At 46.4% G+C, this 21,629-nt stretch overlaps 2 protein-coding genes across 3 annotated transcripts in view; both read right to left on the bottom strand.

Moving 5' to 3' along the window:
- Positions 1 to 82: 82 nt before the first annotated feature.
- LOC143828604 (uncharacterized) lies at positions 83 to 8,776 on the bottom strand. The gene is made up of 6 exons (XM_077318895.1): positions 8,648 to 8,776; positions 7,334 to 7,427; positions 6,193 to 6,279; positions 3,371 to 3,453; positions 1,280 to 1,336; positions 83 to 117 (listed from the first exon to the last, which is right to left on the bottom strand). Exons 1-6 carry the CDS (start codon positions 8,736 to 8,738, stop codon positions 83 to 85), a joined length of 447 nt encoding a protein of 148 aa, XP_077175010.1. The 5' UTR covers positions 8,739 to 8,776.
- Positions 8,777 to 21,127: 12,351 nt separating this feature from the next.
- MYL1 (myosin light chain 1) overlaps positions 21,128 to 21,629 on the bottom strand; it is a 39,695-nt gene continuing 39,193 nt past the window's right edge. For both annotated transcript variants that reach the window (XM_077319336.1, XM_077319337.1), the window contains exon 7: positions 21,128 to 21,451. The gene's annotated coding sequence lies outside the window, so the exon portion shown is untranslated. The remainder of the gene's footprint in view (positions 21,452 to 21,629) is intronic.

Here is a 21,629-nt window from a genome sequence, read left to right as displayed (position 1 = left end):
GGGGTTGCATCACGAAATCTTTACATTTAAATGTATAATTTCTACATAATTTCTTGATAAATAACATGCATTGCATTAACTTTTACCTCTGCTGTGACATCATTTTGAACCCCAGTCCTAGAAGGAGACACAAAGTTCATCAGTAGGTTTCTGGACCAACCAGAAAAATTAACATCTCAAGGGTTATTAAGTGGAAGATTACATGGTCCATGTTCTAATTTGCAACCCAATTGAAAGCACGCTTGCTCAGAAGTCAGGCTCACTGCATTCAGTGAGAATCACTCTTTGGAAGGCAAATAAAACCTCCTCAGATTCCATTCAGGTTTCACTGGGGCTAATTTCAAGGTTATTCAACTTTTCACAATTTCCAAAATGAATCCAGACTCTTCATCCATGGCTTTGCAGCTGTAGACAAAGCCGGCAGGATGCCCAGGGTGTCTGAGGCCTGACCAAGGAGGCTGGCTGCTGCCAGGTTTTGCTTCCTGCCCTGTTGCCCTTTTAATATTTCTAAGAGATGGCCTCTGCCCATTGGTTAGTCTCTGGACTTAGCCAGGAGAAGCCTCAGTGTGCTATAGCCATATCTGCATTGTCCTGGTTCAGGATGCAGCCAGCTGTGGTGGGACCGAGCCGCCATCCAGCATGCCGCTGAAGAGCCTCACCACAGACACCCCCCCACACACAGTTGTTGTGGTTTTGTTAGGTAATATAAATATGATGATCCATGGTCAAACTAGAGTGGGATGCCTAAACACAAAGGAGAGCAAGTTTTCTTAGCAGCACCAATAAGATCTTGATATTCTATTTCCAGGATTCTGCGCTAGGATTACATAGGCAGATGTTTCAGATTCCTGGGTCAAGTCTTCTAATGCTATAGCCATAGATTTAATTTTACTCCCAATAAAGTTTGTCCATTGAAACTGATTTCCAGTGAGTGTTAAAAACGCAAGATCAGTTATATCAGGATTAAATAATAATCCGCCATCTTTCCCGCTCCTCAGTCATACACGGCTCCATCTCTCATTGGGTGCTGTATATCTCTTTGAGAAGTCCTGGCACCATGGACAGTGAGAAGAAGTGAAGCCCATCCTTCTGGGCATCCCAGAAAACTAAATTAAATTCTACAACAAGAATGACTTCGGGGCCCGTGTTCCAAATGATTCCTGGCTTTAGTAGCCTTCGTCCGCATTTGTATCTTGTGATGGGCAAAAAAAAAAGTAGTTTCATATCTCCCGGGAGGTAAACGAAATGAAAAACAAAATTGTGTTAAGATGGAACTCACCGGCAAGGAGGGCCAATGTGAGGACAGCTATTGTCATGGGAAGGCAGGAGTAGTTCTCTACAAAGAGAGATGGTAATTGAAGTAAGAATCACAACCCCCATCTGAGTAACTGGAACTGAAAATTCCGTACGCCTGAAAAAGGCAAATATGAGCAGACCAACAAACAGAGAGGGAAATGTGGCAGGTGCCCCAAAGTCTGCTCATTTCCTGAGGCAACATAGCAACGGAAATCAACAATGGGAAGACGATAGAAGTTTTCACCTCCCTCACTTTGAGGTTCATATAATAAATGGGCCTTCTGCAGTTGCCCCCTTTCCCTGAGAGTGGGCAGACAATTGAAAAAACACCTTTGGGCAAAGGAGTGGATTTACTGGCAGTCTTCATGCCAAGGTTGGATGCACACTTTTCTTGGATGCTTTGGGATGCTTTGGGCTGATCCTGCGTTGAGCAGGGGGTTGGACTAGATGGCCTGTATGGCCCCTTCCAACTCTATGATTCTATGATTCTATGATCCAGCCGCCCTGGTCTTGCTGCATTCACAGACCCATCCTAGCCTCCCTCAAAGTCCTGTGGGGAAGATAACATGGAGGACTGCAGGGAAAGGCAGGCTGTCACATTTCCTGGCATGCTAGTTTTCTAGGTGCAAAGACCTTTGCAGAGACCCTGGGGCTGAAGTGACGGATATTGAGTGGTGGGATCTGGGGTTGGGGTCTCCAAGATCCAGAAAAGTTATCAGAGAGCTTAATGAAACTAGTGTTTGCAGCAAGGTGTTACTAGCTATTGAGTGCATGTAGGTTCACATACCACAGGCTCTGATTCTGCTACTAAACTAATATAATATGTTTATTAGAGAACTGAATTCTAGACAAGTTAGGTAAGGAGATAGTCCCTAATCTAATCTAGTTGGATGGGGAGAGATGCAGGAGGCATTGCTCCACCCACCATAGGCAGGCAGGCAGGCAGAGAGAGAGAGAGAGAGCTGCAGAAGGCAGAAGCAGGCAGTTGTCCCTAAGACAGGGGTAGTCAACGTGTGGTCCTCCAGATGTTCATGGACTACAATTCCCATGAGCCCCTGCCAGGCCTTCAACTCCTGTTGTTGGCTGTCCAGAGGAATTGGTTGACCCTTGTGTGAGGCAGGATACTGGACTAGATGGACCCCTGGTCTGATTCAAAAGGGCTCTTCTTGTGTTCTTATCAGGGGAAGGCCTTGGCATCTATGCTCTGTTGCTGGCCCTCCAAAGAAACCGGTTGGCTACTGTGTGTAATGAGATGCTGGACTAGATGGACTACCGGTCTGATCCAGCAGGGCTCTTCTGATGTTCTTATAACTCATTTCCACACACATCTCAATTTTTATTTTTCATTACATGTTGTGTGTACATGGACAAATTTTATCTGGTGTGTCCAGTATTTTTGTTGAAACAGTCTGTCCACCCTAATGTGGATCAGAGGCCCGTAGTTCAAATGGTGGGAGTTTGGTTGGGTTTGGTGTCCTGGGACTTACAGTTTTTAAAGAAAAAGGTATTCAGGACATGGGAATATTTCTTTCGTCAGCCATTTTTTGGGTCTCTATCTGTAAAGGGAGGTGGGGAAGATAGAGGGGTTTCTGGACTCTACTTTGACTCCACAAATGCACCCAATATGAGAAGACAATACATGCTCTTAGTTCTGAAATTCATATGCACATTCAGATTAAGTGCAATGGGTTGTATAGTTGTTTGAGTATTGGTCCAAGACTGAAGAGTCCAGAATTCAAATCTCCATCTTTACCAGAAATTCCCTATGTGAACTGTGGGCCAGCCTACCTCATAGGGATGACATGAGGAAAAAACCAAAGACAGGGAAGCAATCCCTTTCTTACACGAATGAAACTTTTACTCTAATTCTCTTGCTGAAGGATATCATGATATCTTTCTCATCAGACAGAATTAATTTCAAGTTGAACACATTTGATACAGATTACAAACTACGGGCCTGTGCAAGGTTCAGTCTTGTGTTCTCTCCCACTGGCAAACTGAGAGGCCTATGCCTCTGTCCCACAGGGAAATTGAGCCAAAGATCTCCCGTAACTTGGTCAACAAACAGACTCACGAGGGCAAGGCTGTGTATGAACATCAGTTTTCTTCTCTCCTTCAGCAACAGCTCTGGTTCTTTTCCGCACTTTTTTGAAAATCCTGAGAAGAAAAGATTTGCAATTTATATGGCAGGGGAGGATCCCTAAGTCACCTGCTGGTTATTTTAGCACCTTAGAATCCAAGAAGTGCCCTACTGCAGGGGTAGTCAACCTGTGGTCCTCCAGATGTCCATGGACTACAATTCCCATGAGCCCCTGCCAGCAAATGCACACAGGTTGACTACCCCCTGCCCTACTGGATCAGACCAACAGTCCATCTGGTCCAGCATCTGATCTCATACAAAGGCCATACAGTTGGGCTGTCAACAATAGGGCAGAGAGAGCCTTCCCCTGCCACCTGCCTCTGGGATTCAGAGGATAACTGCCTCAGAACATGGAGGTTCTCCTCTATTACCATGCCCAGTAGCTCTTGATATCCATATCCTTCATGAATCTTATTTATTTATTTTGAAATTTATATTCTGACCTATCTTCAGAAACTCAGGGCAAATTACAGTAAGTGAAAAATACATATAAAATTCCAGAAATATGAATAAAGTTTAAATTAATACTAGATTTAAAACATTAAAACACAAAAGGAAATATTAAAATTGCTCATAATGCTTTCTATGAGATAGGAAATAGGAGAGGGGAGAATCACCCAAAATAGCCTTCATAGGTGTTTTAGCTTGGGGGAGTTGGACAGCGAGGCCAGCAGCTAACCCCCCCCTTGGAAGCTGTTTATTCCTACAAGTTCTAAGTCAGGGGTAGTCAAACTGCGGCCCTCCAGATGTCCATGGACTACAATTCCATTGTAGTCCATGGACATCTGGAGGGCCGCAGTTTAACTACCCCTGTTCTAAGTATTTCCAACCAATGCAAAGTCCAGGCCACTCCCCCCCCCCCTCAATTATCAACAACATCCATTTTCTTGCGGGGGGGGGGGTTTGTCTTGTTCAGCTATAGACATTTATTAAAAATCCCAGCAAACTTTTCCCTCTGAAGATTCTGCTCGACATTTTAAACTGAATGGTGGCTTTTGTAAATTCCTATGCAACATTACTATAGATGGAACTCTAAAGTACAGTGAGCTCAATATTATAAAATAGAGGTTCGGAGCTCTGTCCCTCTGGGGAAAGGCTGGAGAGTCCAGGACTTTTCAGTTTAGAAAAGAGATGAGGAAGGGGGGTCGTGATACAGATGTATAAAATTATGCATTGGGTGGCGAAAGTGGACAAAGAGAACTTTTTCTTCCTCTCCCCAAAGACTAGAGCTCATGGACATCCAATGAAGCTGATGGGCAGTAGGGTCAGGAGGGACAAAAGGAAAGACTACTTGGCAAAGACAGTGGTTATGATATGGCATGCGCTGCCAGAGGACGTAGTGATGGCCACAGAAATAAACAGCTCATCGAGCTGCCACTGATGCAGGTTGACTTGAAAGGAGAGGAGCCTTGGCTGGCAAAAGTCTGAAGGGCCAGGGCCCTTCCCCTTCCCACTCCTCCAGGCCCCTTAGGTGAGGGAAGGTCAACCGGCCCATCTAAGGGAGAAAATCTTAACTTAAAAACAAAACAAAACAAAACATAATTACCCCCCCCCCCCCCCGTGTGTCACAGCACACCTTGAGGTCTGCCGTGGCACGTTTGTTGGGCATCTCTATTCCACACTTACCAGACCCTGGCCACTGGCCCAGAGGCAGCAGGGAGCCCCTCTCCCATCCCACCTTTCCATGCCCTCCCCAAGGCTAGTTTTTAATAAATATTTTTTTTATTTTAAGAAAACAGAAGTATAAAAGGAATATAAAAGAGAAAAGGGGCTATATAATAAATTATATTCCGCAACATTTACATTTCAGAGTATGTAGAACTGTCTGTCTATCTGTCTATCTATCTGTCTATCTATCTGTCTATCTATCTATCTATCTATCTATCTATCTATCTATCTATCTATCTATCTATCTATCTATCTATCTATCTATCTATCGATCGATCGATCGATCGATCTATCTATCTATCTATCTATCTATCTATCTATCTATCTATCTATCTATCTATCTATCTATCTATCTATCTATCTATCTATCTATCTATCTATCTATCTATCTATCTATCTATCTATCTATCTATCTATCTATCTATCTATCTATCTATCTCTGGCTGTCTGTCTGACTGTCTGTCTGTCTACATCCTCATCACAATCTTTACAATATTCCTTATTTCAGACTTTTTAACCTCTAAACAGCATAGCTACATATTCTGTATTACGCATTTCATCACCTCCTAATACATCAGAGTCTAAAGCCTTGAGCCTCTGCAGGACAGAGTATATTCAAATTTTGTTCTCATTTTGCATTTGGATTCTAATTCACTTGCTATATATTTATGCATTATCTTTTAAATTGATTCTCATTCTAAATTTGTCTTCTGCTTTCAGAATAAACCATTAATCTCTCCTTGAATTTCAAAACTGATCAGTTTTTCAGATACGATGTTAATTGAGCCATTACTACGTAATTGGTCAGTTTATTTTTTTCCCATTCCTCTAATCTCAGACAGGTGCCAGAGTTCCATTTTACTGCATAGATGATTCCAGCCTCTGTCACCATATATTCAAATATCCCTTCCAAAACTCCCAAGACCATTTTAAGGCTCACGATATATTTTCTGAGATGAACTGAATTAACTCCTACTTGACTTAACATTGAAGTCAGAAAAATTCCTTGAGGTGGATTGAAAGTGTGAAATCTGCCGGGAAACAGCAAAAGGCTATTCAGTTCCAGAGGTCGAGAGATGTTTGCGTACCTCTGTGACCGGGGCTCCCTGTAGGAGATGGGCCTCAGGAGCAAGAGCATGGCCAGTCTTGGGCTCCGCCGGAACGGTGACATCTCTCTGAAAAGAAATCCCAACAATATGGTCATCTTTTATAAATATCTATGCAGTATTAGTATCTAGAGACAACAAAACCAGAGTCCAGTAGCACCTTTAAGATCAACAACGATTTATTCAGGGCGTGAGCTTTTGAGTGCAGGCACTCTTCCTCAGACTAAATGAACCACCATCATAACTGTGGAGATAGAAGGCACAAGCAAATTATGGCAAATTAGGAAACTGTGTCACAATATCCTAATTAAGCCATATGATGCCATACAATAATTCTTTGCCAAAACAGCCAATCAGTCCTTTTGAGTTCAGCTGCAGTTTACAAAAACATTGGAGAAATAAAACAGAACTCAAAAGTTCTGCAAGTTCAACATTGGAGAGCCAACTCCAGGTTAGGAAATGCCTGGAGTTTTTTTTGGGGGGGGAGGGGTTAGAGGGTGAGGTTTAGGGAGGGAAGAAACTTTAAGGGAGCTTCAAATCCCCCCCCCCCCCGGCCCCAAGGAAGTGCACCTAGCCTCAACCAGGGCCAGAGCCTTTTCAGTCCTGGCCCCCACCTGGTGGAACGAGCTCCCAGTTGAGCTGCGGGCCCTGCGGGAACTTTCAGTTTTCTGCAGGGCCTGCAAAACGGAGCTTTTCCGCCAGCTCTATGGTTGAGGCTGGGGTCGGCGAGGAAGATTGATGCCCCCCCCCCCAGGTGTGAGTAGCAGACTGAGTTATCTTGACCTCTTTCCTTGCCCCTCCGTTAGTGGGGGTGGGCGGTGGTGGGGTTTTCTACCATGTTCTGGGTTTTTATGTCTTTTAATGGGGGTTTTAATGGGTTTTTGTAACCCGCCACCAGCCAGCTCCAGAAGTGACGGGAAATAAATACAACAAAAATAACAACAACAACAACAACAATGACAAATGCAATTAGAAACAGTTAACTGAATTTCAAATGGATGTTTACAAAGCATAAATTCAAATTCCCTCAGGCCCACTTAACCCCACTTGCTAAAAAAACACACACACACACACAAAACTACCCACAAAACCAGCACAAACGCACAAGAAATCAGTCACTTACTGTGAATTTTCATTTTGCAGGCTGCTGATCTCCTCCACCTGAAGCCTTTTGCTGATTCTTCGCCTCGGAACTGCTCCCCAGAGATTGACTGCCACTGAATATGAAGGTTCTTTTGAGTCACCAGGGCTCCTGAGAGACTGTTCTGCCCCATGAGTCTGCGTAATCCCTTTGGAAAGCTGTTTATTTCTTTGGCCATCACTACATCCTCTGGCCATGAATTCTACTTTTTAATCATTTAATTTTCCTGTTGACCCTCTGGAATCTACTGCCCACCAACTGTACTGGGTGCCATCAGGTTCTGGCTTTGGGGGGAGGGAGAGAGAAAAGTTCTCTCTGTCCACTTTCCATACCTCCCCTGAGTTCTTTTCCCCAGACCCGTCAGACTTTCAAAAGCAGCTTCCACCCCGCAGTCCTGTGGCTTGCCCTCTTCTGTTCCGTTTTTGCCATCCTGAATAATTTGGCGTCATTTCCAAACTTGGCCACCACACATTCTGCCCCGCCCTGTTTCTTGGCCCCAATACTGATCTTGTGGGACCCCACGGCTTACTTCTCTCCCCTGAAAGTACTGTCCATTTATTTCCCCCTTCCCTGGAGATAGAGCAGGATGGGTGGCTTGTGGGAGGAGCTTTCATCAGTCACTGCTCACTTCTTCAGATACAGCTAGAATATGAGTCCATCTGAAATCACTCCTCTTTCCAAGATATAAGGACATAGCCCGTTTGGTGTAGTGGTTAGGAGTGCGGACTTCTAATCTGGCATGCCGGGTTCGATTCTGTGCTCCCCCACATGCAACCAGCTGGGTGACCTTGGGCTCGCCACGGCACTGATAAAGCTGTTCTGACCGAGCAGTGATATCAGCCTGACCCACCTCTCAGGATGTCTGTTGTGGGGAGAGGAATGGGAAGGCGACTAAGCCGCTTTGAGCCTCCTTCGGGTAGGGAAAAGCGGCATATAAGAACCAACTCTTCTTCTTCTTCTTCTTCAGATGGACTCATCGGAGCTCATATGCAGCCACAATTTTTGTTACAATAAAATCAGAGTCCAGTAGCACCTTTAAGACCAACAAAGATTGATTCGGGGCGTAAGCTTTCGAGTGCTTGCCTTGAATAAATCTTTGTTGGTCTTAAAGGTGCTACTGGACTCTGATTTTATTGTGCTACTTCAGACCAACACGGCGACCCATTGGAATCTACAATTTTTGTTAATTTTTAAGGTCCTCCAGCACCCTGACTCTTTTCTATTCCTCCTTGTAATTTAACCGACTTTTAATCTATAAAACAACCCGTCCTCTTAGGCCAGGACCGGTAAGCTTACTCAAGAGCCTGAGAAAAGAACATCTCAAAAGTCTTTTGAAAGTCCACGCGTCTTCTGCAATTGATACCACTGGTAACAGCACAAACTGCATGCACTGCTCTCTCCAGAGGCAATATGAACTCCATTGGAAATAGCCTGAAAGTTTATTTTACAAACCCAAGCGATCTCATAAATGAATTGACTAAGGTTAATGTGATGTCATTCAAGGCCTGCTGAGATATCTGACTCACCAGAAAACCTCCTCCACAGGCCCATGGTGTTGAGTAGGGCTTACTTCACAGAGCGTGTGCTGAAGAAGACTCCTGCCTAGAGAGATGATGGTGTTGTGGGATGACAGCTCCTTCCTCTTGCCACTCCTGGACTCCCTTGTCCTGTTTTCTCCATCCTGGCCTATTTTCGATGCCTGTTTTTAAGTGCCTCTTGTCTTGTCTCATACTGCCAGTTGGAAAACCAAAATTGGGAAAAGACTGAATACTCGGGGAGACAACAAAGGGAGGATATGAGAAAGGTTTATAAAATTGGGCACAAGATTGGAGAGAGCTGACAAAGAGAACTTTTCCTCTCTCTCCCAAAAGAGCATCCAAAGAATCATAGAATCATCTGTAAACTGCTCCCGCGGGAGTGGTAAGAATAAAGCCGTTAGGGCATTGTGGGCGGAGAAAGGTGCAGGGCGAGTCCAGGATAAAAATTTGAAGGGGCCAATTGGGAGAAGCAAAGCGGCTCCCGATTGGCCCCGCCGAGTATCAGTCCGGGACCTCGCCGATTGGCCCTGCCGAGTGTCAGTCTGGGGCCAAGGGGCCAATTGGGAGCCGTCCAGTGCGCAGCTCCCAATTGGCACCTTGGTCCATCCCAGACTCGACGGGGAGGGGAGCGACTGGGCCAGGCTTCAGCGTGGGGCTTGGGGCAGGCCCGCCGCATCTGCTCCGATCCCCGCACTGAAACCAGGAGCTCGGGGGGAGGGGGGTGGCCGGGGGGAGGCGCCTACTGCCCCCACACAATGCCCACTAGCGCCCATGGTATTTTGGATACAGCGGGCTTAACTTCTAGTCTATATATATTAAACTAGTAATCAAGCCCGCTGTATCTAAACACAGCGGGCGCTAGACCAGGGAGCGGGCGCTAGACCAGGTTCCCTTTGTTGGTGGCCTGATGCGGCAAGAGGCACGCGCCGGGCAAGGAGCCCCTGGCAGCCGCGTGGAGCGCGGCTGCCGGGGGCTCTCTTGCCGGCAGCTTGACGCGTCGGAGGCGCTTTGCGCCTCCCGACGTATCAGGCCGCCCTCAAGGAAGCAACTGCAAGCCGCGCTCTGCGCGGCTCGCAGTTGCTTCCTTGTCAGCAGGCTGGGAATCGGCCAGGCCAATTGGCAGGCACTTTGCGCCTGCCGATTGGCCCGGCCGATGGTCTGTCCGGAGGAAGGGGCCAATCAGGCCCCTTCCTCATCACGGACAAAGCCCTCCCCCCAAGCGGAGCGTGGCTGCCAGGGGTTCCCTTTGTGGGCGGCCTGACGCAGCGAGAGGCGCTTCGTGCCTCTCGCCGCATCAGGCCGCCGGGCAGGGAGCCCCCGGCAGCCGTGCAGAGCGCAGCTGCCGGGGGCTCCCTTGCCGGCAGCCTGACGCGTCGGAGGTGCCTGCCGATTGGCCCGGCCGATGGTCTGTCCGGAGGAAGGGGCCAATCAGGCCCCTTCCTCATCACGGACAAAGCCCTCCCCCCAAGGGCTTAACGAATTATTTAGTCCGCGGCACCCGTGGTGCTGCGGCCGTGTTAAGGATCATGACTGTACAGCCTGACAAATTGCTGAAGCTTCTGAAGCCTCCTATTGGTGGAATCTCCCCCCCTCAGGACCAATTGCTGCTCTTGCTCAGGATTCCGCACACACACATCCTTTCCCGTCCAGCCTGCTGTGAAGGGAGCCTCTACCAGCCCCTGCCTGAGGTGAGACATTTCCAAGAGCAATGCAGGGGAGTCTGTGGGCATGGGTGTGTTTTCCTTTTGAGGGGGGAAAGCTTTCCCCTTCTGCCTAATCATTGGCTGACGGAGGCTGCAGAAAAGCCCCTTCTCATGTAAAACTGCAGTTGCCAGCAGTAGGCCACAGGCTTCAGAAGGGCAGACATCTCCAGCCAAGCAGCAGACTATGTTAGCTAAACCCGGTGAAAGCGAAGTTTGGAAGTGGGGCTTCAAAAGGGTACCATGCCTCAGAGTCTACCCTCCCAAGCAGCCTGGGGAGCTGAACTTTATAGTCTGGAGATGAACAGTGATTCCAGGAGATCTTCAGGCCCCACCCGGGTTACCACTAGGTTGGAAATATTCTGTGAAAGCGGGGCATCAAATGGGTATAATGCCTCTACAGTGACATAGTACCCCTGGCCTATGTCAGGTCAAGAAAACATTGCAGAGAGGAGATAAGGTTGCCAGATAGCTGTCGGTTCATGTTCTGGAATTCCACACTTCCTAGGTATGCTTGAATCTGATTTGGTGAGGGGTTTGGAGACCAAGCTGTATGAGGAAAGGTTGAGGGAGCTTTGTCTGTTTAGCCTGGAGAGGAGATGACTAAGAGGTGATATGATTGTCATCTTCAAATACGTGTTGTCATACATAAGATGGAGCAGAGTTGTTCTCTGTTGCCCCAGGGGGTCGGACCATAACCAATGGGCTGAAATTAATTCAAAAGAATTTTTGCTAAACATCCAGAAGAAGTTGCTGACAGTTAGAGCAGCTCCTTAGGGGAACAGGCTTCCTTGAGAGGTGGTGGGTTCTCCTTTGGAAGTTTTAAAGCAGGGGCTAGATAAAAGGTAAAGGTAAAGGTATCCCCTGTGCAAGCACTGAGTCATGTCTGACCCTTGGGGTGACGCCCTCTAGCGTTTTCTTGGCAGACTCAATACGGGGTGGTTTGCCAGTGCCTTCCCCAGTCATTACCATTTACCCCCCAGCAAGCTGGGTACTCATTTTACCGACCTCGGAAGGATGGAAGGCTGAGTCAACCTTGAGCCGGCTGCTGGGATTGAACTCCCAACCTCATGGGCAGACAGATTCAGACAGCATATCGCTGCCTTACCACTCTGCGCCACAAGAGGCTCAGGGGCTAGATAGTCATGTGATTTGATTTGATTATTTATTACGGTCATTGACCAGCATCAAAGTATCTACAGACCACATGCATTGTTACAGCGTTTTAACAGTCAGGACACTCGGCATCAGGGAGTAAACAAAGGCACAAAACATTAATACAGCATTTTGACAGTCAGTTCAGCATCAACAGTAACTGAAGATTTCCGCACTCTGCTGGCAGTGTAGCAAAACTTCACCACCATGTAAGAGACAGAATTATCTTTATCTGCAAGCAAGATGTTAATTAGATGATCATCTGTAAGTCCAGGAAACCTAGATAGTCATGTGACTGAAGTGCTGATTTCATGAACGTAGGCAGATTGTGAGTGGGTGGGGAGGAAGGGATGTGCCAGCGTTTGTCTCTTGTGGCTCTTCCTTGCATACCTAGGGAATTGCTAACTGCTGCTGTAAGGTGGCCGGTGAATTTCCTCCAGGCCAGGCTGGATTCTGGAGATTGTTGGTGGTGAAATCATTGGGGCATGAAATTGAGGTCACTGTGAGTGGGCAGGTAGTTGTGCATTCCTGCATTATGTAGGGGGTTGGACTAGATGATTCTGGAGGTCCTGTCCAACTCTATGATTTTATGATTCTATGCATCTAGGGGTGGACTACCATGGGGGCTGCCTCTATGTACCCACCAGGGCTCATAAATGGGTGTTCTAGCTTTGCAATGACAGCTGGATGGTGAGGCATTTCGTATTTGTAATGCCATTTCATCATATGGAAAGAAAATTTTGGTGGCCTACAATGAAAAAGGATATTGAAGTTTAAGTTCAGGGTTGCCTCACCTGTCTAACCCCATAGAGGGCAGGTTTGAAGCCACAAGGGCTTCTTCACCCCCTAGAAACTCCCTCAGGTCCAAGGAACATAATTTTAATGGGCTTTATAATTGACTTAGTGCTCCAGCCATGAGAATTCGGCCATTTGGTGGTAGTAGATCTGCTTTCCAAACAAGCACATTTTGTTCCCTGCACATCCCCTTCCATGGTGCAGAGGACCATGTTTGTCCAGCACATCTTTTGGTTGCATGGGCCCCCAAATAAGGCTGTCTCTTATTGTGGGACTCAGTTTGCTGCCAAGTTCTGTCAGAAGCTGATGAAATTGCTGAGGGTGGAGCAGGGGCTGAGTCATCTGGTAACCAATGGTCAGATCGAGTGAGTAAATCAAATCCTGGAGCAGTATATAGTATATGTGGTGCTTCATAAACTACTAGCAGGATGACTTGACTGAGCTGCTCCCTTTTGCTGAGTATGCATATAACAATACGGTCCACACAAGTCCTGTTATGTCCCCGCTTGAAGTGGTGCACAGGGTGTCCTGTTCTGACTTGGGACCCACCCCAGGATAGCCCTCCAGATCTGTGTGAATGGGCTACATGGATGCAGCAAGCCTGGATACAACTGTTTTAGATGCTGCCAAAGAGGACTATAAACAAAGAGCTGCTCAGAAACCTCTCCTAGAGCCTGCCTGGCAGGAGGGAGATCAAATTTATTCTTCTACTAAGCACCTCCGGTGCCAGCAACCTTCATGCAAGCTAGGGAAGCAGTTTGTGGGCCCCTTTCCCATCACTCGCATCATCAATAATGTTACCATAGAGGTCAAAACTCCCCAAGATTTATAGAATGTGAACCCTGTCTTCCACAGCAGTCTGCTCAGATGAGCCCCACCTCCTGACCAGCTTATGAGAACTGATAATAACAGGTCAAAACTCTTTAACGACCTCCCCAAATGGTAATCTAGGATTAGTTCCTGGGATTGGTAGGTGCAAGTGGGTTTGTAGCCATGATGCTGTGCATGACAGATTGCCTACAGCTTCTGGAAGGCAGATATTCCTGGAAACCAGTAGATCTAAGGATATTTGTCTATGCCAGGGGTAGTCAAACTGCGGCCCTCCAGATGTCCATGGACTATAATTCCCAGGAGCCCCTGCCAGCGAATGCTAATTCTTTAGCAGGGGGTCCTGGGAATTGTAGTCCATGGACATCTGGAGGGCCGCAGTTTAACTACCCCTGGTCTATGGAGAACCAGCTGTAGAAGATCTAGCTCATTATGTGCTTCATTGTTATTGTTGTTGTTAGGTGCGAAGTCGTGTCTGACCCAAGTTTGCAATGTGCTTCATAGTCCTCTCTATCTAGCATCAAAATCCAAAATGTTGGGAGAGGTGCTTCTTATGTGTAATGGGCATACAGAGTATGTTGTTGTCAAATGTAGACAACATATTACTTACCAAACAGCCTTATTTGCTTTAGCTGCAAGAAAAATCAGGGACAGGTTTTTGAAACATTGACTTATCCACATACTGTTCGTCTGTATTACTGATTTTCATGTATGATTTTCATGTATGTCGTCCATATATTTTTCAAGATGCTTCTTATAAGGCTTGCAAGAGCTGTATGCAATAAATTGAACTCAACTGAGCCTCCCGGACCAAGCAATGGAATGACTGCAGACAACAATTAGTCAGTCTGTAGGGCTCTCTCTCTCTCTCTCCTTTCTTTCTATATAAAGTTGTTTCTCCTCTTAATAAAACTTTTAAATCTTTAAGCAGCCTGCTGCTATGCTCCTTTGTGGATTCAAACTCTGCCAGTATTCTACTCTGTAGCTTCTTTCAGGGTGGGTGGCATGGCCCATACATGAGATCTGGTGGGGCATTTTCCATATCCCCATGAGGCTCAGAGTACTGAGGCCTCTCATCCAGTCCAAGAGAATGGACAATTCCTCTGTCATGCCGGACTGCCAGCTAGAGTTTGAGCCAGGACAGGTTGCCCCACCTCTTACTGCTTCTGCACCGGGGAGCATTTGGCCCAGTGCACCTCAGCTGCCCCAGATTTGTGCTTTCACATGGGAGCCAAGTCAGTGAAGTTCCCAGCGTGGAAACAGTCTTGGTCTCCTGTTTGCATTCGGAAATATTGCCCTTTCTTTGCAGGAAGGACCAAACTCCTTAGCACCCTCCAGAGTACAGGGATTAGGGAAATACATCTCCTCTGCCGCCACTGAGCCGCCAAGAAAGTGGTTCCAGGTCACTATTGAAAACTAGTGTTGACCTCAGCTTGTGGAACCCTCAGTGCAGCCTCTGAGACCTGTTAAAGCTCCCAACCACGAGATGGCAGTCAAGGGATACATATGCAGACATCCAAAGCTGGAGAGAGGCATTAAAACAAATATTTTACATGAGGACACACAAAGCTGCTTATAGGGAATCAGACCGTGGGTCCATCAAGGTTGGTATTGTCTATGCCAGGGGTGGGCAAACTGTGGCCCTCCAGACGTCCATGGACTACAATTCCCATGAGCCCCTGCCAGCATTTGCTTGCAGGGGCTCATGGGAATTTTCTCATTTTCCTGGGAGTGCACATGAAGCTGCCTTATACTGAATAAGTCAACCCATCAAGGTCAGTACTGTCTGCCACTACTAATGATACAAGATTTCAGAGTGAAGGAATCTATTTAGAGGACAATAATGGATGCTCAAGGCCCACATCCAGTCAACTGCAAGGAGTGTGTTATGTTTGTTTTCCTCCCTAAAGACAGAATGGATTACACTTGTAAGGCGTAACTTGATAGGACTTTTAGAGGAGAAGATTAGGGGCCTGGAGGAAAGAATTAGTACCTTGTGTGAAATCATGGAAGGAGAGGAGCTGTGCAAATCTGCATAAGAGAATGGGGGGGGGGTTGACTTCCCTGTGAAACCTCCCCTTCCTGCTACAACACAAGTGCAAAGGTATCGAGCAAGACGGCACTCAGAGCCACTGTAGCTCAAGGATAGATTCCAGGGCCTTGCAGAGCAGATGGAAACAGTAACAAGGGCAGAGGACGAACCAAAACAAAATCAAAGATGGGAGCGAAAGGGCATGGAGATAGGAGGAAATGGCATTCAAAGGAAAAGGAGAGCACTGGTCATTGTTGAATCTCTGATAAGTGGCATGGAACTCATTCCTCCTTCCCCAGCAGGCAAGTTTGAAGAAAAATACTACTTGTGTCCCCCACTTGTTTCAGTTGTCTCCCAAGATCTTCATAGTCAGCCTTAATACACACAATTATGGGAATGGGCATGTCCTTTTTTCCCATGTGGACCATCCAAAATGGATAGCGATTCATAGGTTTTAGTATCATAATCCAAGGTGACTGCCATGGAATTGTATTCAAAGCTATTTGTAGTTCAAAGCTATTTTAGGAGTCTACTGAATTGGTGATTTGGAAAAATGCCTTGGAAAACACAACAGAATGGTCTGGCCTTTGAGGACAACATCATTAGAGCATTCCTGAAACACAATCCCTTGCTACAGAAAGATGGCTATCGAAAGATAAATTCCATTTGGGGAATGATAGCGCATAAGTTATATTCCAATTAGGGTTGCATGATCCAGTGCGGTTCGGCCGCTTCGGCAATCATCAAAGCCTGAGGCGGCCCGTGCCATGGTGTGGAGGGGAGGAGTGGCGCTGGTGGCAGCACGCAACTCTGCACCCGCATGCAGGCACCGAGCTCTGTGCCTGCATGTGGGCGCCGACTGGTGCGCCACCACCGGCACCGCCCCTCCCCTTCGCACCGTGGCGCTGCGCTGGCCGCCTTGGGTTTTGATGATTGCTGAAATGGCCGAACCGCGCCAGAACACACAACCCTAAGTCCAATACCATGCAATTCTGGAAATGGCAGTATAATTTTTGGCCCGAAGACTGAAGGGGGTTAAGAACAAAAACAGTTCTACGGGTTCAATTAGAGGAGACAACTTGTGTCTGCAAGAGAGCTAAAGATGCACGTTCTTCTGTCCAGTAGTATCAGTGCAAGGACGTTTCCTCCACTAGCAGCTCAAGACACAAATCTAAATCTTAACGAAAGTGGTTTTGTGATTCGACAAGGTATGGCCATATCTCCTAATAATGACACAGAACATGGGTGTGCTGGTAAATGTGGATCTCTGCTTTCTGAAAAGAAATATGTGCTCAGTCCCAAGGAGAAGGAATATTTGATCCTGATGACCAGTCACCTGAATCTAGGGACAGGGAAATTAATGTTTCCAATGGAAAGGGGGCATTCAGGAATTCTGCTTTGCATCGAATGCTTCCCACTAAGCTGTTTCCTCCACTGGGGAATTTAGAACCCCATGTTTACCAGCATTTACCATCACGTTGTGTACAACAAAATCAGAGTCCAATAGTACCTTTAAGACCAACAAAGATTTATTCAAGGTGTGAGCTTTCGAGTGCAAATACTCTTCCTCAGACTTGCAATTGAAAGCTCACGCCTTGAATAAATCTTTGTGGGTCTTAAAGATGCTTCTGGACTCTGATTTTGTTGTGCTACTCCAGACCAACAAGGCTGCCCATTTGAATTCATCACTTTGTGTATTAGTGAATGGATATATGGGTAACTGTCTTGGTGGGAAAACTTTGGGAATATAATGAATTTTGTGTGTTTACTTTTACATACAATCACATTAAAAGAAAGAACTCAAGGAAGATAAATGCTCCATTTTTGCTATGGTAAAATGCAAAATGCAAATTTAAGGGGTGCATTATGCTATGCATGAGTATTAAAGATATACTGAAAAAAGACACAGGTAATGTTACTATAAGAGCCTCTTGTGGCACAGAGTGGTAAGGCAGCAGACATGCTGTCTGAAGTTCTACCCATGAGGCTGGGAGTTCAATCCCAGCAGCCGGCTCAAGGTTGACTCAGCCTTCCATCCTTCCGAGGTCGGTGAAATGAGGACCCAGCTTGCTGCTGGGGGGTAAAACGGTAATGACTGGGGAAGGCACTGGCAAACCACCCCGTATTGAGTCTGCCATGAAAATGCTAGAGGGCGTCACCCCAAGGGTCAGACATGACCCAGTGCTTGCACAGGGGATACCTTTACCTTTTTAATGTTACTATGTTACTGGCCACAAATACAAAACACACACCTACCAGAAATAATTAAACTGAAGTAGACATGCCAAGTCAGCTGATTGTGACCCTGATGCATTAATTGCTGGCAACCGCGATGGAATTAAGAGTTCTGCAACATTGCAAAAAAAATTCTACTGAAAAGAATCTAGATGGGCAGACAGATCCCAATGCCTTTGAAGACCTCATTAAAATACAACAGGATGCTGCAGAACACTGTTTATAGAACAGGCCATTCATATCTACAGTTCATCGCTGTATCACCTCTCGAATTACACATGTTTATGGAAGTGCAGGCGAAAGGCAGTCTCTCAGATATGGGGGTCCTAGACCACCAAGGGCCTTGAAGGTCAAAACCGTAACCTTGAAGCCCGAGAAATATTTCAGGAGCACCTCCATGGTCAATAGGTTGAAAAAGTCTGGCTTATAGTATGGTTAAAATTATATAAATAAAATATTGCTTTAAAAGTGAAAATCCAGGTCCTAAAATATCAGTCACCTTCAAAAGCACTAGAGAATCTGCTGTCCTTGAGCTTGCACGAGGAAGATGTAAAGAACAGAGATAAAAGAAGACTCTGAGGATATTAACTTTTAATGCAGTCTCTTATTTATAAATTTTTAATTAAGCTTATGTAAACACGGTGTAATTATTATATCTTATATTGTTTTTGGAAATTTAACTGAGAAAAATATTATTTTACCTGATTTTTCCTTGGCCCTATAGTCTAGTCTCCCGCGACTGGTGCAGTTCTTTCCCTTCTTGTCTTTCCCAGCCTATCCTCCCTCCTGGAGCCTTGTGTGAACAGGAGGAGAAATAATGCTGGGGAGGGAATGAGGTTGTGTGAACTGCTTTATTGTCCTCATTCAGGAGAAAACAGCAATGTGGAAATCTTCAAAGTGTTTCAATTTTGTCTCCATCTAATCTGTGTTTCCTGCCAGAAGCAGACATACATCCTTTCTATTGCAATTCCCTTGAATGGCAGGCCTCTTTTGAAGCAGGGAGAGGTTTGGGCACCCTGGGTCATTTTCAGTTTAGGCGGGGGATGAAGAAGAAGAAGAAGAGTTGGTTCTTATATGCCACTTTTCCCTACCCGAAGGAGGCTCAAAGCGGCTTACAGTTGCCTTCCCATTCCTCTCCCCACAACAGACGCCCTGTGAGGTAGATGAGGCTGAGAGAGCCCTGAAATTACTGAAGAAGAAGAGTTGGTTCTTATATGCCGCTTTTCCCTACCCAAAGGAGGCTCAAAGCGGCTTACAGTTGCCTTCCCATTCATCTCCCCACAACAGACGCCCTGTGAGGTGGGTGAGGCTGAGAGAGCCCTGAAATTACTGAAGAAGAAGAGTTGGTTCTTATATGCCGCTTTTCCCTACCCAAAGGAGGCTCAAAGCAGCTTACAGTCGCCTTCCCATTCCTCTCCCCACAACAGACACCCTGTGGGGTGGGTGAGGCTGAGAGAGGCTGATATCACTGCTCGGTCACAACAGTTTTATCAGCACCGTGGCGAGCCCAAGGTCACCCAGCTGGCTGCATGTGGAGGAGTGCAGAAAAGAACCCGGCATGCCAGATTAGAAGTCCGCACTCCTGCCCACTACACCAAACTGGATGTTTTAACTACTTTCATAAGCCACCTTGAACCACGGGGAAAAGCCGAATATAAAAGTTTTCCTAAATCTCTTCAGCGGATACCATGTCGAGGACCAATAAGGACATAGCCTCTTGGTTTTCCGCAAGCAAATGTGACCGGTTCAGGTGGGTCGCCGTATGGGTCTGAAGCAGCAGAACAAAGTTTGAGTCCACTAGCTTCCTTAAGACCAACAAAGTTTTACACAAGGGGTAAGGTGTTGTGTACATGAAGGTGAAACCTGGTTGGCTTTAAAGGTGTCACTGGAGTCAAACTTGGTTATGTGGTTATTATAGAACTTAGTTTGTGGTTATTATGGGAAGCTGCGTTTGCAGCATTTTCAGCTGACGCTTCCTATGAGGGCTCATGCAGGGATTAATTTGGCCAGACACACCCAAGTTTTAAATAGAAGCCTAGTTTTCTCTGGGTGGGTGAAGACATGGAAACCGGACCTGGTCTCTGCTGCAGCTGGCCCGCCCGTCAGGAGTGTTCTCGTGGCTCCAATCTGGCCTCGCCTGCTGCAGCTGTCGGCAATTGAATTATTGCCATTGCATACATAGAAGCTTAATAAGGTTAAGCCCGACAGTGATAAAACAAGCTGGCTGCAGGCAAGGGGACTGAGGCAGTTTTATGCATCCCCTGGGCAAGGGGGAAAGAGTCCCCCTTGAGACCAAAGGCATGCTCATAGTGATGCACCTCACCTGCCACTTAATTGCTTCAGCCTCAGGCACCAAACAGTGAGATTAAGGTCGGTGTGCTTCCTATGTGCTATGAGCTCATCAGGCCATGTTGCCCCCCTCCCCCCCCGGATGGAAATGAATGGCAAGTTTTGATTTTTGTTTTAGGAGGTCACCACGGCCCAGTCAGCTGCTGGACATAAGCAGTGTTCAGACCAACGGGCAACCTCACTGTCCAGTTTTGCAGTTGTCCATGGAGAAACCTTTTGTTGAGCTTCAGATTTTGCTGAACGGTGACTGGAGCGACAATTTTCCTGCCACGGACTATGCCACACTTGGGTGTACAGAAGAAGTGATTCAGCCTGTCAAAAACCCCAAACTGGGAATTTTGCAATGGAATTCTAATTTAAGGGAGTTGAATGGTTTGATACATTCCTTTTGTGTCAATGATGAAAACGATCTTGGAACACATCACCCAATTTGTTAGGGAAGGGGTGGTCAAACTGTGGCCCTCCAGATGTCCATGGACTACAATTTCCATGAGCCCCTGCCAGCATTCGCTGGCAGGGGCTCATGGAAATTGTAGTCCATGGACATCTGGAGGGCCGCAGTTTGACCACCCCTGAGTTAGGGAGCTCATAGTCTGACAAAGAGTGCTTGCACTCGAAAGCTCACGCCCTGAACAAATCTTTGTTGGTCTTAAAGGTGCGACTGGACTCTGGTTTTATTATGACCCTATTGGTTCTTTACACATTTCTTGGCTTTAGATTTTCCAGCCATTTGCTTTGGTGGGGAAGGGCGTTTTGTAGCAGGCAATCGGCATACATGGGCTTCCCTTCCCTTCTTGTTGCTGGTGCTTTCTGTGGAAAACAGCATTTTTAAAAACTTTTTCATCAGCTTTCTATAGTGACTAGTGAATATAGATAGAGCATAGTCAGCCCCGCCTTCTCCCTCTGAAAGAAATTCAGTAAGAATTCAACGTCCGCTGTGGGAAAATGTTCATCCAGAATATTGTCCCAGGCTAAGACAATTTAAAACTGCACTTCAGTCTGGATTAAGCAAACTGACCCCTAGAGGGTGACCTCCTTTTTTTCACAAAACTTTTATTTTATGGAATACAGTGTACAGAGAGAATAAATTAAGACTTCCATGATTCTTTAATTTGGATGAGTGTCAATAAAGATTGTCCAGTCGTTCACTGACCACAGGGATTTATTCTCTGATCCTCTTTTCCCCTCCCCCAGGGATACAACACTGGTTTCATGATGGACACAGAAGGGGAAGAAAAAGACGGGACAGCCTGGGGCCAAGGTAGTCGTCCCCACTTGGCTCAGCAAGTATTTTATCTGTGAAGTGTAAAAATGTGGAGTTTCGACAAGTGTCTCATCAGATGGTTTTAATGGGGATGGGCGTGGTTGGAGTCAGACAATAGAGTCTCTTTTAGATTCCAAAGTGGTGGTACCCAAGAGAGCAGGAGGTGTGTAGATCCACAAACACCAAGTATCTGCTGATCAGGCGCTGTCAAAAAACGAAAATAAAGGTTGTGATTTATGAAGGCAAGACTGTAAAAGGTTGTTTTCACTGGTAACGAAAGAGGGCAGCCACAGGCAAACATGGCAATTAAATTGTGGAATTGATTGCCAGAGGATGTCATGATGGCCACAGGAATAGAAGTTTTCAATGGGGGCTCAATAGA

Source organism: Paroedura picta, chromosome 2 (assembly GCF_049243985.1).
Source record: "Paroedura picta isolate Pp20150507F chromosome 2, Ppicta_v3.0, whole genome shotgun sequence".
In the NCBI taxonomy this organism is placed as follows: domain Eukaryota; kingdom Metazoa; phylum Chordata; class Lepidosauria; order Squamata; family Gekkonidae; genus Paroedura; species Paroedura picta.
Note: the sequence above shows the minus strand (reverse complement) of the source record. Positions and strands in the feature narration are given on the sequence as shown.